Raw genomic sequence first — 15,320 nt, 5'->3', positions numbered from 1 at the left:
ATAAAAAGGGGTGAGGGCATGGCTGAAGTAGTAGAATGCTCGCACATAAGTACAAGGCCCTGAGTTTAAAGAACAGTATTACTGAAAAGAAAATTTAAAGCAGATATATAGTAACAGATCATATTTAAAACTCTAAAATATTTTTCTAAAACAAAATACAAAGCACTTTACAATGTGCTATGTTAACTAATAAAATATACATCCTTTACAGGATTTTGTGGTAACTTAGGCAACCTTACACAAGAGGGTACAGCTCCAAATGCATAAATGTCAGTAGCATGCAAAGAACTGACATAACCAAGGTCCACAATGAAGATCCTAGTGCACCAAAAAAGGGATTTTCCATATATTGTATTTTAGGAAACACTAAACAGGATATTATATATAATATATATTGTAATACATGTATAGATAGGATTATATATATGAAAGAACATATGTACATATGAAAAAAAGTTCAATGAAACAAAAAATGCAACAAAAATTTTGAACACCAATAGTCAAAATGAAATGCCTATATATTCAAGACTGTGGGGAAAAAAAACTTGTCCACACATTTACCAACTGCCTAGAACCGAGTCTATTTTATTAGTAAAAATCATATAAAATAATTGGAATTGAAAGTACTGGGTTTTTAACTCAGAGCTTCGTATTTTCTAGCAAGCACTCCACCATTGAGCCATATTCCCAACCCTATAATCCTTTAAATATTAAACCAGTAAAAGTTTTATAATGTTTAGATGGTTATATTCTATGTCATTGTGTTTTCTAAGTCAATAATAATATTTAAAATAAATGAAAAAAGAATATCTATTCTCCAACTTTTGAATTACCAAAATAGAACTCACTGTTTACTTCCAATGAAGTTGAGCAGGATTTTTTTGCTTGACTGTTTTATTGTTTGTAAGAAAGGTAAAGAATACCAAGATATATAGCACCTAGTAAATTTAGATGTCATCATAAAGATTTGCTGTATACTTTGGTTTAAAGTTAATAAATTGTTGGGTTTCATAGGTCAATTCATATGACTCTCTTAATATTTCCAAAGTATGAAAAAATAGCTAGTAAAGACATACTATAACCTTAAGAAAAAAATGTTGTAAAGACATAAAACATATATACTTTCCTCCAAAAATACATTTAATGTTCAATTTCCCCATATATTTAATAACATTTACATTAATTTCATTAAAACATTTTGAAGGTAATGACTTTATATAAGCAAAGCCAAACAATAGAAAGTATTTTGGATCAATCAGCATTGCTTATTAGATGACTTTTTAAAAAATAAATCTATGTAAACATGTGGTAAACAATTTAAACTTAATAAAAATATATTTACCAGTACATTATTATATATTTCACTACCTACTACCTTTTCATTAAAATAACTAGGCAAAATGCATAATGATGGTTATATATTAATAGGCTTATATATTAACTATCATACCACTAACAAGTATTAAATTCAATATCAAGATCTTGCCTAACAAGAACAAAATCACAGATCTCTGTGACAATTTTATTCCTACAAAGAAAATTCTGTAATGGGTGGTGGAGCACTTGCTTTGAGCTGAAGATCTCTGAGACAGGGCTCATGCCCGAAGTTCAAGCCTTATAAGCAACAAAAGATAAAATTTTTTTAAAAAAAAGTGTTTCCCAAGCATGCACAAAGACCTGGGTTCAATTCCTTGGTACCACATATATATGGAAGTGGTGCTGTGGCACAAGTGGTAGAGCTCTTGCCTTGAGAAAGTCCTAGGAGACTACCCAGGCCTTGAGGTCAAGCCCCAGGACTGGCAAAAAAAAATAGAAAGAAACAAAAAAAGAAAACTCTTTACAACTACTTTAGTAATATAACATCAATATCTGTCTATTGAATGTTTATTGAAATAATTAAATATAGCCAGTTTTAATCAATTTTCAGGCAAAAAAAGAAAAACTACCAAAAGCAATAAGGATATGATAGCCAATAATTCCATCTCTCCAAATAAATCCGGCAGAATTCCCAACTTATTCTTTTATAAAAAGTAGCATTTGTTTTCATAAAAGATAACAGTGGGCTGGGCTCATGCCTATAATCCTAGCTACTCAGGAGGCTGAGATTTGAGGATGATGGTTCAAAGCCAGCCTGGGCATGAAAGTCCGTGAGAGTCTTATCTCTAGTTAACCACCAAATAACTGGAAGCAGTGCTGTGGCTCAAGGAATAGGATGGTAGCTTGAGCTGAAGAGCTTAGGGACGGCTGAGACCCAGAGTTCAAGTACCACAAGGGACAAAAAAAAAAAAAAGGAAAAAAGATAGCAATGCATAAATATCAGTTATGCACTGGGCTAAGAGGAAACATGGTGGGTTATGCCCAAATGACAAGAGCATGAACAGAATGAAACAAAACAGAATGAAAAAACTACATTAAATTGTATTTGATTCCATTGTCAAATAATAGAGTCCAGTGTCTGGGTGAAGGATAAATTCTAGAATTTATTTTTATAAAACTACCATTGCTGATAGACTTGACATAGGGCATAATTATAACATGGGTTAACAAATGCCATAAATACAGTAGTGATTTAAATATATATTATTAGTACAATTATAAGTGCACCAAATATTTTTATGCTGTTTTCAGAAATTACCAGAATGTTATTTAACAATTCTACCTAAATCAGCCTACTCTACAAAGTTTTCACTGGTCTCTAGGTATTCCTTTACTCTTTTTTGTAATTAAATCTTACCTCTTCCTTCTTCTAATCTGTGTCTTCTGATTACACGCTGTCGTTTTTCTTCTTGCCGTAACTGAAGGTGTTCTTCAATATTAACCCCAGGTACTGGGACAGCTAGATGATTGACCAAAATAATAGTAATAGTAACAAGAATGTGTTCAATGTTACATAACATATAACATAGTGCTAGTGTAATTATACATTAATAGCTACAACTATGCAAAATATTAGAAAGTAAAAGCTGGCATAAATACTATGCAAAATTATTTTTTTACTTATTGCAAGAATTCTTAGAAATCCCTTAATAAAGGTTATATCGTCAGATAAAAAAGTAGTAATACTACATATACTCATATATACCTCAATTTGTAACAAGTAGCTAATAGAAATTGTTTATACTACCAGAATTACCAAGATGAAGAAAATAAAAGAATTAAATTACCTAAAAGAAGATCTAAAGGGATCATTTCTTTCACTGCATCAAGAATCCCTCTTTGTCTTGCCTCTTGACCATCCAACTCTCTTGCACAAGCCTTACAGCACCCACACACAGCACAGCCAGATTCCCCAGAACCACAACCACAGATCCTATTTAAAAACAAACAAAAAATTAAGCTTAACTGAAAGGTTTCTAAGTTTTCCTTAAAAAAATACTTCTCTGTAACTTCTGCAAGTAATTTTAAAGAAAATGATGTATAAATGAAAAATTAAAAGCAAGAGTTTCTAATGGGTGTTTCAACATTGACAGAATTCAATTTAGAAAAGCATCTGAAAAAACTCAGTATCAATTCATGATTCTAATACAAACTCAGTCAACTAAGAACAGAGGAAAACTATCACAATACTGCCTGAAAAATCTTTCCAGAGCAATTAAGAAAGAAAAAGAAATGAAAGAGGGCCCAGGAGTTTAGCCTAGTGGCAAACTGCTTGCCTAGCATGCACGAAGACCTGGGTTTGATTCCTCGGTACCACATACATAGAAAAAAACAAAAGTAGTGCTATGGCTCAAATGGTAGAACTCTAGCCTTGCTTAGGCCCTGAGCTCAAGCCCAGGACTGGAAAAAAAAATAAATTAAAATTTTAAAAATTAAAAATCTTAAAAAAAGAAATAAAAGACCTGGGCAGGGTCGCTCACGCCTGTAACCCTTAGCTACTCAGGAGGCTAAGATCTGAGGATCAAGGTTCAAAGCCAGCCACCAAAAAGTTGTGAGACTCTTATCTCCAATTAATCACCAGAAAATCTGAAATGGCATTGTGGCTCAAGAGGTAAGGCAGTGGCCTTGAGCTGAAGAGCTCAGGGACAATGCACAGGCCCAGAGTTCAAGTTCCATGACCAACCAAAAAAAAAGAAAAAGAAATTAAATGTAGAAGAAGCAAAAGCATCTCTGTTCACAGATAATAAGATCTCATAAGTACAATTCTTTTTTAACCATGTCTCCCCTTCCATGGTTCTTTCCTAGGCTTTCCCTCCCATCCCCATTCATGACATACGCAGTTCATTTTCCACAGTGTCTAGTGAGTATCAGTTGTATTTACTCATCCTTCTTCCACCATTTTTGTGCTCTCTCTTTCCCTCCCAAATACAAACAAACAGATAAGACACAAGGAAAATAAAACAACAGCGACAATGGCAACTAAAGAATGTCTCTTCTTTCGTTGGAGTTCATATCATAGAATGATCATAATGATCATTTGTATATAGCTATTGAGCCTTTGTCCTCCACTCCTATGCATAGCCTCCTTTGGCCTCTATATGTTAATGACTACATAATTTATCATTTCCAGTATTATTTATTTTAGTCATTCAGTGTGTTGTTTATTTGTAGAGTTATAGGCATATTCAAGTTACCACAAATGAGGAAACCATGCAGACTATTTCTTTGGTTGGACTCATTGCCTGATTCATGTAACTCTAACCCCTCTGTATATCAACTCTATAAGAATAATTTTTTAAAAATGAAATCACTGAACTTTTCTTAAAAAAAAAAAAAAAGACTGCAGTTCAGGGCAGATACAGCCAAAAAGCACAAGGCCGCCGAGTGCAGTGGCTCATGCCTGTAATCCTAGTTACTTAGGAGGCTGAGATCTGAGGATAACAGTTCAAAGCCAGCCTGGGCACTGAAGAACATGAGACTCTTGTCTCCAATTAATCACTAGAAAATCAGAAGTGGGGCTGTGGTTCAGGGGTAGAGCAGAGCCTTGAGCTGAAGAGCTTAGGGATAATGCCCAGGTCCAGAGTTCAAGCCCCATGACCCACCCCCTCCCCCCCAAAAAAGCACAAGGCCATAGCTGAAAAATTAACTGGGGAAGTGGTTCAAGTGGTAGAGGGCTTGCTAACTAGTGCTAGGGCCTGAATTCAATCTCCAATACAAGAAGAAAGGGGGGGGGGGTTATGGGGGGAGAGGAGGACAAAGTGGAGGAAATGAAGGAGGAAGAGGAGGAGAAAGAAGGAATAAGAGAAGGGAGGAGGAAGAAGAAGGAATAAGAGGAGGGAGGAGGAAGAAGAAGAAAAAGAGGAGGGGGAGGAGAAGGAGGAAGAGGAAGAAGAGGAGGAGGAAGAGGAGGAGGAAGAGGAGGAAATCTCCTAAGTAGAAAACTAAAGATTCCACACCATTTGAGCCTAAGAGTTTAAGGTCAGCCTGAGCTACATCAGGAGACCATTTTAAGACATTCAACAAACAAAAACTAATATGTCAAAGAAAAGACTTGTTTTATATCATCTAACTATAGTATGCAAAGCGTAAACTCAGAATAAGTTCGCAGTAGATGTAGACAGTACTTGGGAAAAGCATTTGACATGAGTTAACAAATACAAATAGAAACATGAGAGTAGCTGCCCTTACTTTGGGCTTTTCTCCACAAAATTTCCTCAACTTCTTTCCTAAATCAGTTACAAGAAACCTGACCTTACCAAGAGCATACCATTCTATTAGTTATAAAAACTACATTCAAAATGACTCTAATATCCTATGAGGAAATACACATTTTAGTCTACTAAACTTACATACTAGCTTTAAATTGACAATGTTACAGAGCCCTAAGAAAAGGTTGGTCTATTAGTAGGATACATACAATAAGGATAAATATAAGTACATCTAAAATCTTTCAAAATTATAATCAGTAACTTTAATTTACTAGTTAATTTACAAGTAAATTTAACTAATTTAACTTTAATTTACTAGTTACTCTGTGTGGTATTTGACAGTTCTACCGGAGGAGATTCAAGAGCAACAAAAACTAAGAGACCCAGATTTAAACACACCTATAATACAAATAAAGCTACAGAGGTGCACGAGTTAACTAACAGTTTAAATGTATCAGATAAAGAAAAATGATGCTGGGCCGGGAGTTTGGCGTAGTGGTTAAAGTGCTTGCCTAGCATGCATGAAGACCCGGGTTCGATTCCTCGGTACCACATACATAGAAAAAAGCCGGAAGTGGTGCTGAGGCTCAAGTGGTAGAGCTCTAGCCTTGAGAAAGTCCAAGGACAGTGCTCAGGCCCTGAGCTCAAGCCCAGGATTGGCAAAAAAAAAAAAAAAAAAAAAAAAAAGAAAAATGATGCAGCATTAGAAGTGAGTGTAATAGAAAACAAAAGAATTGCAGTAACGGAGTGTATCACAGTGGTACAACAACCATGAAGCCACGGTTTAATTTCAGTGTGGCAGTTTAAAATAACTTATAATCATGATGAAGACACAGTAGAACAACTGGAATAACTGGTGCACATTTTTTTCAGTGTCAATCCTTCTCTTACCCTCCGGGGACTCTGTCTGGTCGTCCGCTGCTGACACAGCTGGCTCCATAACCTGTGCAGTCTCCACATACAGTGCACACCATGCACTGCTCCAGCTTCCACTTATGCATGCCTGGAGGGCACATCATGGATTTCTCATCTTTTTCATCTATTTCTTCTTCCAGGTCTTCATCCATTGCTGTTGCCATATTTTCAACTCCAAATCCTATTTGGAAAGTCAATGTAAAAATCTTTATGTAGATTATTCTCATGCCTGAAAGTCAATAATGTTTCTCAATTTAAAAAATATATATAACACACTGCTAATACAAACAACTATGCCAAGAAATGTTGAAAAATAACAAAAACAAACTATAATTTAGGGAATAAATGCTCTCCCTATTTCCTTTCTGAAAAAGGAAGCAGGAGGCTATTCTCAAACACATCCCTTGCTGTCAATCCTTCTTCTTAATCTGTCCTGATTCTTTCTAGTCCTCCTTTCCATCCTCACTACCAATACTTTCATTCAATAAACCAAAGAAATCCTCTCAACTATGATTTAAACAAAGGGTCTCTCCGATCTAGTATACATCCAGCTGTCACAAATCTTTTTTTAAAACACAAATTTTGTTGTACACTATCACAACTTACAAATAGCACCCCCAAAACACAAAATTCCTAAGCAAGAGACCAAGAGTCCCAATATAGCTCTCTACTTTCTTCAATCTCATTTCCTCCACACAAACTGCATTCCAGAAAACCTGAATTTCTTCTGCTTTTTGACATGCCGGGAGACCTTTGTTTATTCTTGTTCCCTCTGCCTCACCCTTCCTTATTTACAAAATACTTCTCCCTACCTTATATACCAAGAAACAAAAGCAAAAAACATGTACAGTCTTCACAACTTCAGCTCAGCAGTCATTTCCTAAGAAAGCACTTAGTACCTTTTCCAGGGAATCACTAAATGAACTACTATAAACCTGTTTATATCCTAATCTCAACTTCTAGTAACAATAGTAGATACAATAAAAAATATATGAAAGAAAAAAAAAACTTGATCTAGCAAACACACTTTCAGGAGACTTTCCAAGGCAAACAGTTTTAAAAATAGACAAATACTTCTGTAAAACTGTATAAGAAGATATAAATATGTTAAAGTATAAATGTATTAAAGATTGAACATAATAAATATAAATAGGTTAAATGAAGATATAAATACATTAAGGCAAAATAATAACTGAAATATTCAAAATTAAAGGTATCTTTTTGTATGTCAATATATATATATATATATATATACCAAACAATTGCTTGTACTTGACAATAAAAGCATTACTTTCAACCAGTATCTTTAAATTAAGCTGCACATTTAATTCAATATCAAGTTTTAAAATGACTAATTAATATAAAAAGTAAAGTCCAATGAAACCTGGTGACATAATGCAAAATTTCTTTCTTTCTCCTTTTTTTTTTTTTTTTGGTGATCATGGGGCTGGGCCTGCCCGCTGTCCCTGAGCTCTTCTTCAGCTCAAGGATAGTGCTCTACCACTTGAACCGCAGTGCCATTTCTAAAACAAGGATTTCTTAAAGGAAAACTGAAAAAGCTGACACCAAAATTCTGAAATCCTATGAAACAAATGAAACCATGTGAGTCAAAGAGGCATGCAAGATATATAACACAGTTAAATGACCCAATATAAATAAATTTGTAAAAGTAAGCAAAATAATCGGGCACTGGTAGCTTGCACTTGTAACTCTAGCTACTCAGAAGGCTGAGACCTGAGGATCAAGACTCAAAGCCAGAGTAGGCAGGAAAGTCTATGTGACACTTATCTCCAATTAATCACCTAAAGTGGAGTTTGGCTCAAGTGGTAGAGTGCTAGCCTCGAGCCAAAATGATCAGGGTCAGTGCCCAGATCCTGGGTTCGAGCCACTGGACCAGCACAAAAATAAAACATAACTCAAAAAAAAAACCCCAAACCTCACTAACACAACATAAACACCTACCTTTCCCTCCTTGGCTCATAGAACCTGTATCTCTTCCGCATTGCCCTTTATTATTTACACCAAATGTCCAAACTTCTCCATTCTTCATTAAAACACAAGTGTGGGCTTTGCCCATAGCTACCTGAGTTACAAAATGGCCTTTCAAATCAGTTACCAAACCTATAGGAAAAATACAAGTTTGGTTAAACAAAACAAAACAAATTCTTCAAACCAAGTAAAGGAAATACTTCAGTGCAAAGCTTTTCATTTCTGAGGTGAATCACTCACCAAAATGAGTATTGAGAGGCCAAGCACTGGCTATGTATCAATAAACTCAATTTTTAAATTTAATTTCAATGAATGTTAAAATGTTATTCAGACAAATCTGTGCAGATTACATTAACACAAGCTTACTTCTCCCAAATGCTTTTCCCAATGCCAAGAGTATCAAAAAGAGACTGTAGTTGTCAAATATCTAGCACAGGCAAGAAGGAGCCCATAAATCTCTTACCTGCTTTGAACTGCCCATAAATCTCTTACCTCAGCAAAACAAAGTAAGACATTTGCAATATTATACTGAAATATTTCTAAAGAAATCACTGGGCTCCAAAAAGCTTCAATCCTGTCTGACATCAATCCTTTTTTCCACTTCCTAGTGATTTCCTAAATTTCCCTTACTTTCATTATACTTTTTGCATCCAAATGCTGTTCATTTCATCTATTCAGTATATTTGCATCAACTTTAAATTGACAAAGCCTGATTAACATTAAGTAGTAATACCAATAAAAACCAAAGATAGTCAAATGTTTTTAATATTATAAACACTAAGACACTTGTGTAAATTGTAAATAATATCAATATAACTTCACACAATGAGAAAACTATTCTATATTTTTGCTTCAGTACCCTTTTTTGACCCGTCTGGGGCTTGAAGTCAGGGCATGGGCATTGTTCTTGAGCTTCTTTGCCCAAGGCTAGCACTCTACCACTTGAGCCACGGCACCACTTCCGGCCTTTTCTGTTTATACGGTACTGAGGAATCAAATCCAGGGCTTTATACCTACCAGGAAAGCATTCTACCACTGAGCCGCATTCCCAGTCCCAGTATCATTTCTTTAAGGTAGGCTTCCCTGTTCCCTATATTAGTTTAGGTTTTTTCATTAAATACACTTCAAAAATTCCTACTTTTAGTAGTAGTATGCTTAAAAAACATACATGTGTATATTTGTTCTGTACCTACATGTGTCTGCATATATGTGTCCATAGGTGTATATTTATGTGCATACATATGTACTGTATGTATATGTAATACCTCAAGTTTCATTTACTCTGCTGATCATCTAAATGCTATTGTGTTAAGTGAGCTCATATATTACTTCAGTGGAGTCCAAGTAAGCAATAAAAGGCAGTAAATGTCCCATGTTTCTTTTTTCTACCATGAGACAATCATCCTATACTTCTAATCACAAATTTCACTATTCTTGCTTCTTTTTAACAACAAAATTCAAAGGCATAACAGATTTATATCATGTAACATATTCCCTAAAAGGGATGAGTTATTCATTATATTCATTTTTAATGGCTATAAAGAAAATTTAGCTACCAAGTATTAAGAATCCTTAAGATTAGAGTTTATAAACATAAAACTATCTAGCTAGTTCTATTACTCATTTCTACTTCTTAAATTTTTAGTTTATTGGTCATGTAATCATATGACAAGAAATTCTTAAGACCCTACTGTTTGCTATGGTACTGTTTGCTATGGTCCAAGGCACTAAGGATATCACACACACACACACAGACACACACACACAAACAGACAGAGACACAGAGACACAGAGACAGAGACAGAGAGAGAGAAAGAACACACACACACTTGCAGGTCCCTAACAGTGAATGGAATAAAGTAATAAGAACCAATCAGCTTTGTTATGAAAACCATTTCCTTAAGGGTAATATCAATCCCCAAGATTGTGGATGGACATCTGAGTAGAGAAAAAACTTTCCAGAAAAAGAGCTCTTAAGAGATGGTGGCTCAGGCCTGTAATCCTAGCTACTGCGAAGGATGAGATCTGAGAATCATGGTTCAAAGCCAGCACGGGGGGGGGGGGGGGGGGGGAGGACCTATTAGACTCTTATCTCCAATTAACCACTAGAAAACCGGAAGTGGCACTGTGGCTCAAGGGGTAGGGCGATAGCCTTGAGCTGAAGAGCTCAGGGACAACACTCAGACCGAGAGTTCAAGGCCCACGACCAACAAAAAAAAAAAAGGGTGTGGCTTACTGGTAGAGTGCTTGCCTAACATGCATGAAGCCCTGAGATTGATTCCTCAATACCACATAAACAGAAAAAGCCGGAAGTAGTGCTATAGCTCAAATGGTAAAGTGCTAGTCTTGAGCAAAAGAAGCTCAGGGACAGTACCCAGGCAGAGTTCAAGCCCTATTACTGGATAAGTAAATAAATAGAGGGTAATTTTTACTATCAAGCTCTAGGATTAACTGCATAAAATTCAGCTCAGAGATCCTGATGACAAGATAAAATAGAAAATTTCTTCCCGATTTTAGGTTTCACATTTGGAAGGAAGTGTGGAAAAAATACAAAGAAGCTATATTACAATAATTTTAAATTTTTGGACATATCTTTGAAACAGTTAATTTCCTATAGTGGAATCTTCACTACATAAAAGCAAAATGATTCAAGTTAAAATGATTTTTAAATTTAAAACTTACTTGAACTATCAGAGTAAATGGCATCTTTTCCAAACATGTACAATTCTCCATCTTTAGAAATAACAGAACTACTTCCATTATTGCAGGCTGTATACACGACAATCTTTCCTTCCATTTTAATTATTTTTTTGGGTTTATAGGGTTTAGATTGCCGTCGGCTCTTAGCTTAAAAACAAAGAATAAATCCAATTAAGGCTTCTATATACAAATAACAATGGAGGTTGGTATACAAAGTCCCAACAAGACAAGCATATTATGTATGAATTAATTATTCTCAGAAAGGCCAAGATTTGTCAACATATCCATTTTAAAAATTAATTATCTTGCCAGCCTCATTGGGTCATATTTAGGCTATTATTGTCTGATAATCCTCCTTTGTAACAAAATGAAGGTTTCAATGGGAAACACTAGTTTTTCACCAATCTGCTATTCTTTGGATTGTATTAAATTATCAAAACAATTTTAAGGACTGGGAGTCTGGCCTAGTGGTAGAGTGCTTGCCTAGCATTCACAAAGACCTAGGTTTGATTCCACAGTACCACATACATACAAAAAAAGCCAGAAGAGGTGCTGTGGCTCAAGTGGCAGAGCTCCAGCCTTGAAAAAGTCCAAGGACAGTGCTCAGGCCTTGAGTTCTAGCCCCAAGACTGGGGAAAAAAAAATTTTAATTATGCAGATATAAAAACCACCTTTCTCTTAATCTGTAATTAACATGTACTTTTATGCTACCTCATTCAAACTAAGCTTCTTGTTCCCTCAACATATATTTTATTAAGTAGCTTCTCCAGTCATAGAGACATGTATGAGAAAAGGGAAAATAAATTTAAATGAGGGTGAGTGAAAACACCTTCTGTCCTCAAAGGCTCAATTTTTATGCATGTAGAAAAAGGATAATGAAATGTTGAAAAAAAAAAAAGGTGAAGGGGGGTTGAGAAAGATACAGAGATGAGTTTGATCCATGTAAACTGTATATATGAATTTTATTGTCAAAACAAATCCCCTTTTTGTAAAATTAATATATACTAATAACGTATGTTTTTTAGAAAAAATAAGTGAAAGATGGGAGGCATCAACTAGTTTATAACCAGTCTATTTCACTCATCCTTTTCTCAGTAAGAACCCTTACACATAAGTAAGCTGTTGTGCTACAGCTTAAAATAGTCTTTTTTCAGGACCCAATAAATATACACAGTAACTACTTTACTTGGTGGCTCAAGCAATGAAAGAATAATATTTCTCCAAATGTTAGAAAAACTGGCTGTGTTGAAGTTTATGACAGATTTTAACATACTTTATACATATTGTGGTTGTTTTTCCATGGTTACTTTTATTTTTTGTAACTTGTATATTATGTTGACTTCAAAACCTAATCCCTTTAAAATGCTACAATACATAAACTGTATGCAAAATTAAAGCAGGAAAAAGTCTTTGAGAAATTGAACAGAAAAACAAAATATAGAAAATTAAATTTACATCATCATTACCAAGCAATAATTTCATCAAGTAAGGAAGATCAAGAATAGAAATCCAGGGCCGGGAGTTTGGCCTAGTGGTTAAAGTGCTTGCCTAGCATGCATGAAGACCCGGGTTCGATTCCTCGGTACCACATACATAGAGAAAAGCCGGAAGTGGTGCTGAGGCTCAAGTGGTAGAGCTCTAGCCTTGAGAAATTCCAAGGACAGTGCTCAGGCCCTGAGCTCAAGCCCAGGACTGGCAAAAAAAAAAAAAAAAGAAGAATAGAAATCCATATTAACAGCAAAAGACAAGTTTATAGAAGGTTTACCTCCATTCTGAAATACATAGTCCTTTCAAAGCTTTGAGATTGTTAACACAATTTATAGGATCAATAAAACTGTTTGGTAACATAATAAGTATACATTTTCAGATGAATACCCATAATTCTATTAAACATTAAAATTCATGTCTCAGAATCCAAACAAAAATCAGCTATCACAGCTCTTTAATGTACAATACATGATATTTACTGAATATCTTCCAACATAAAATTTTCTATGTTAGTGACATGTTAGTACAATTAGTATATTCCACATAAATTTTACTCAGTGCCCTCTTCAACTTACTTGATTCTCCATCTTCTCCTTTACTAGCAGATCCTGTAAAGAATATGCTTCCATCTTCTGCAACTAAAAGGGCGTGAGAGCCATCATGTCCAACTGAGAAGTGTACTATCTTGGGTGACTTTGTAATTGGTAGCTCAACCCATTTTCCTGCTGAAGGACCACCTTGCTTGATTCCAAGGCTCTGGTATTTGCCAGTGTAATATATCTTATATTTAAAAAAGAATCAGTGAATTTTGGAATAGGATACCAGATTTCACATGAAACTCTTATATTTTATTGAAAAAATAACATGAAGAAACAAACTTTTGTGTCTAGTTAACTTTAATTTAATTAACTTATTTCATAAAAAAGACAAGACAGTTTTCCCTATTTACAAAGAACTCCTTAGCTTACTTTTTTTCATACTTATATTTATTGTATTTTGCAGCTTATTACTCCAACTTACAGCAATAGAAAATTCATAATGTTCTAAATTCACTATTTTATTATCTTTAAGTAGTTACACAAAGGAGCCACATTTAACAATGCAGCTTATTAATACAATGCCTCCTAATCAGTATCACTCCTTTTCAACATTTTTACCCACCCAACTGACACATGAATATACTTGCTTATAATTAGTTCAATTTTTAGAATTCCTTCAGTTATCTTACAATTTCTTCACATTAACTAGATATCTATATACTGACCCATAACAGCTATTAATTACACTTGCTCCCAGTACTTACAATTTAAACTATGCCTTACTTAAACACATTTACAAAAACTTATAATGAATACTCATCAAAATAAAGGTAAAATATAAATTGACTCTAACTCAAAAAATTACACACAGTCCATAATTCAAGTTAAATTCTTGTAAGAACATTTTCCAACTCATAAGTTTTTGTGTTTAAAATGTCACCACTGGACTAGGAGCATGCTCTACGGTAGAGTGCTCGCCGGCATGCATGAAGCCCTGGATTCAATTCTTTGGTACCACACACACAGAAAAAGCCAAAAGTGGTGCTGTGGCTCAAGTGGTAGAGTGCTAGCCTTGAGAAAGCCCAAAGACAGTGCCCAGGCCCTGAGTTCAAACCCCAGGACTGACAAAAAATAAAAAGTCACTATTGTTTCATAGCATTATTTCAACATGAATACCATATTGACTATATAAAGAAACAATGAGTATGTAAACTATAAAAACATATAAACTAACCAATTATATCAACTAATTTTTTTTTTAATTTTTGGTCATGGGGCTTGAACTCTGGGCCTGGGTGCTGTCCCTGAGCAGTTCAGTTCCAGCTAGTGCTCTATCACTTTAAGCCAAAGCTCCACTTCAAGTTTTCTGATGGTTAATTGTGTAGGGAGTTTGGTCTAGTGGTAAAATGCTTGTCTAGCATGCACGAATATCTGGGTTGCATTCCTCAGTACCATATACACAGAAAAGCCAGAAGTGGTGCTATGGCTCAAGTGGTAGAGCACCAGCCTTGAGAAAGCCCAAGGACAGTGCTCAGGCCCTGAGTTCAGGCCTCAAGACTGATTTTAAAAAAAAGAACCACGATCTGAGTAGCCACGATTACAGGCATGAGTCACCCACGCCAGGCTCCAATATATCTTAAAGTACTAACAGTTCATTTTCAATTTTAAAAGCAATTTACCTTTCCATTTGCTGTTTTCATCAGTGCAAATTCTCTTCCTGCACCAAGAATAGCTGATTCCTCATCAAATCCTGTACCTATCATACAACAAGATTAGTACTATTGCATTTCTAATACAATTAATTCCAAATTTAACATGCACTCCTTCAAACAACTCAAATCTATTCAATCAATACCATTCAAAAGCAAAGATGAGCTAGCCATGTCTATCATCTCAACACTTGAGAATCTGAGACAGATAGATTAGTTTGAGACCAGCATGGACTACACAAACATGACAATACACATTTCTACTGTATAAACTACTCCAAAGAAAGCTAAAATTACCACGATCATATTACAATATCATTTATTATTAATATACATCAAACTTTAAATTTGATGTCAGTAACTTTTTATAAAAGTTTTATTACGTATGTATAAGG

The 15,320-nt window shown here is 34.9% G+C and overlaps 1 protein-coding gene across 10 annotated transcripts in view; it reads right to left on the bottom strand.

The window, feature by feature from the left end:
- Positions 1–15,320, bottom strand: part of Mycbp2 (MYC binding protein 2) — a 243,921-nt gene that overhangs the window by 177,082 nt on the left and 51,519 nt on the right. For all 10 annotated transcript variants that reach the window (XM_090342005.1, XM_090342006.1, XM_090341998.1 and 7 more), the window contains exons 11-17: positions 14,896–14,972; positions 13,253–13,457; positions 11,172–11,336; positions 8,463–8,621; positions 6,477–6,681; positions 3,165–3,310; positions 2,735–2,836 (exon numbers count right to left, since the gene is read on the bottom strand). In XM_090342005.1, the coding sequence (XP_090198131.1) occupies positions 2,735–2,836; positions 3,165–3,310; positions 6,477–6,681; positions 8,463–8,621; positions 11,172–11,336; positions 13,253–13,457; positions 14,896–14,972 (1,059 nt within the window). The remainder of the gene's footprint in view (positions 1–2,734; positions 2,837–3,164; positions 3,311–6,476; positions 6,682–8,462; positions 8,622–11,171; positions 11,337–13,252; positions 13,458–14,895; positions 14,973–15,320) is intronic.

This window comes from Megascapheus bottae, chromosome 11 (assembly GCF_031878675.1).
Source record: "Megascapheus bottae isolate mThoBot1 chromosome 11, mThoBot2.hap1, whole genome shotgun sequence".
NCBI classification, from domain to species: Eukaryota; Metazoa; Chordata; class Mammalia; order Rodentia; family Geomyidae; genus Megascapheus; species Megascapheus bottae.
This window is presented reverse-complemented; position numbering and strand designations above follow the sequence as displayed.